The sequence below is a fragment of the Athene cunicularia genome (assembly GCF_003259725.1).
Source record: "Athene cunicularia isolate RWA chromosome Z unlocalized genomic scaffold, athCun1 chrZ_part1, whole genome shotgun sequence".
NCBI classification, from domain to species: domain Eukaryota; kingdom Metazoa; phylum Chordata; class Aves; order Strigiformes; family Strigidae; genus Athene; species Athene cunicularia.
Genome location: NW_020799142.1, coordinates 2,963,895 through 2,966,207, shown reverse-complemented (window position 1 = coordinate 2,966,207; position 2,313 = coordinate 2,963,895). Strand labels below are relative to the sequence as shown.

Sequence of the window (2,313 nt, the reverse complement as noted above, 5' to 3'; positions counted from 1 at the left end):
CACAAGTACAGAGGTTCTTCGCGCGAGTGGCCAGCACGCCCCATGGTCCCACCGCCCGCCGGGATGCGCCGCCAGAGGCCGGTTCGTCCAGCTCTCCGCTGCCTCGCCAAGCACCGGCGGGGCTGCTCCGCCCGAGAGAGCGGCAAGGCTGCTCGCAAGCTGCGCCGCCCCGAAAGCCGCCGGCTGATCTTTCCGCTAAGCGTCGGCTGCGCGTGTGAACCATCCGCGTAGCTTCTGAACCACTTATCACCTTTGCAACCGTGATACCATCTTCAGCGTCGGTGAAGCATTACACAAAGCGACTTTCAGTCCTACGGGTCTGCAAGGCGCCGGGAAGAGTCGGGTAGCGCTCTGGCAGCAGCCGCCCGGGCTCCTGCTCTCCGTCCCTGCCAGTCCCAGCTTCAGCGAAGCACATTTTAGGAAGGTCGCTGGAGGAGAGTAGGACATAACTTCCCCGTCCTGTTTCACAGGCACTTGTTCCTAAACTAGCCAACTCCCGGCTTGCTAATGGAGATTTTCAGAAAGTAGCTGCCGGCAGTCAAGGGTAAAATCGTGGAGGCAGTGCCGTCCCGACAGTTTCCCTCCGGTGTCACCAGAGAAACCACCAACCTCTTGTTTAACGGTCATGTTTGGATCCAAAACGTTTAGGAGATCCTCTTGTATCTCGTCGTGGTTACAGAGGCTGAAATTGTAGGTGGATCCCCGCGGTAAATTGGCGATCTGAAGAAAGATGATCAAGCCACAAAAGACTGTGTAAGAAAAAGCCAAAGGTTAATTCTCCTGCATCGCTACGTGACCCGACAAGGTACGGATAGACAGATCTGAAGAGAGGGATGCCGGTGCTTCGTGAGCACTGGAAAAAATGATCGGTTACCCTTGTGATTATCCATGGTCTCGTTACACGTTGTTTTTCTTCTGCTGGGCTTCAGATCGTTGCTGGCTTCATATATGTACCTGTACGCCTACGGAAATGAAGGTTTCCAATTCCATAACCGGGGCTCATTTGGACGTCTCATGAACCTCTTTCCAGAACTGTAAATAATTATTATTCAGACTTGAAATTATGTCACTGATTCGAAAAGTAAACCGGAATAATGAATAATAATCAAACGCAGCATCCACACCCAAGACAAAAGAAAACAAAAAATTCCACACAGCCAATCTTACATGAAACAAGTGTGAATAGCCCTCCCCATAAGTGCGTGGGGTCCACCTCCACCGTGGGTTATTGCAGTACCACGCAATTTTCTTTCAAAGCCGAGACAAAAAGCTTCAGGGCAGCTACAGATGGACTGCCCAGAGACGGACGCTTACACGCTCCATACCGAGATCGCAGGGGCATCTCCAGCGCATCGTTTTAAGGCGCTAGCGCGGGATCGGGTAGAGAGTACTGGTAATTGCCCTGTGCCGCCTACAACTTTATCTCAAAAATGAACGTAAAACCTTACAAACGTCCCCGGAGAACACCTTCACTTCCACAGGCTACAGGGAGTGCAGACGAGGGGCACTTGCTCTGCCATGGGGACAGTCTAGCTGAGAGGGCAGCCGGCTGTCCCGGACACTGGGGACCGGGATGCTCAAGACGTCGGAAGCCAGGCTTCCCCTGGCACTGGCGAGCGGAATTCGGTGGAAGCTGGCGAGAGGCGGCATGACCCCCTGTCTCCCTCGCCCCAAGGAGCCTCCAGAGCCCTTTCTCGGAAGGCGGCCGGCATTGACGCCTCTGCCGCCCTCCCCACCGGGTATTCCCTGGTCCCGCGAAAGTGGTTCACGGAAAGTGCCCTGGGACCCGCTTGCAGAAACGGCCCTCGGGACGTGACGGGTCAGGTTGCACGGGGCTCGCGCTGCTGAGCCGAGCCTAGCTGAGCCGCACCTAGCCGTGCCTCTCGTCCTGCTGTGGAAAAGGCTGCGGACGCTTTAAGCCCAGCCTCAGCTCAGTTCCAGAGAAAGTTCCCGTCCGTTTTCGGGGAACCCTTCTCCGGCATGAGTCATTAGGGAAACCCAGGAGGACTACCATCGTGACGAAAGAAAGGGCTTTTTTTGGTCAGCTGAGCGGGGGACGAGCCAAAGCAGATTAGTCAATACTGCGTGCCTGTCCGCTTAAGTGGGTTCTCCCCCGCCTCCTCTCGGATTTCCCTTCTCTCTTTTTGTCTTCCTGTCCTTCACCTCGCAGCCTCGCCGGGTGCTGCCAAGCCGCCCGGCACGGGGCTCGGAGCGGGACGGTGGAAGGTGCCCGGCTCCGGTCCGGCCCGGCCCCGCCCGGGGAGGTGCAGAACACGGCGGGGTGCGGCGCTCCCTAGGCTTTGCCGCTGGGAG

General features: G+C 56.8%; 1 protein-coding gene across 1 annotated transcript in view; it reads right to left on the bottom strand.

Annotated features, from left to right (window-relative positions):
* The window catches only part of WDR36 (WD repeat domain 36), a 35,044-nt gene extending 33,702 nt beyond the window's left edge, over positions 1–1,342 (bottom strand). Inside the window, exons 1-2 of the mRNA XM_026865756.1 lie at positions 1,238–1,342; positions 610–720 (exon numbers count right to left, since the gene is read on the bottom strand). Coding sequence (XP_026721557.1) covers positions 610–720; positions 1,238–1,342 — 216 coding nt within the window. The remainder of the gene's footprint in view (positions 1–609; positions 721–1,237) is intronic.
* Positions 1,343–2,313: the final 971 nt, after the last annotated feature.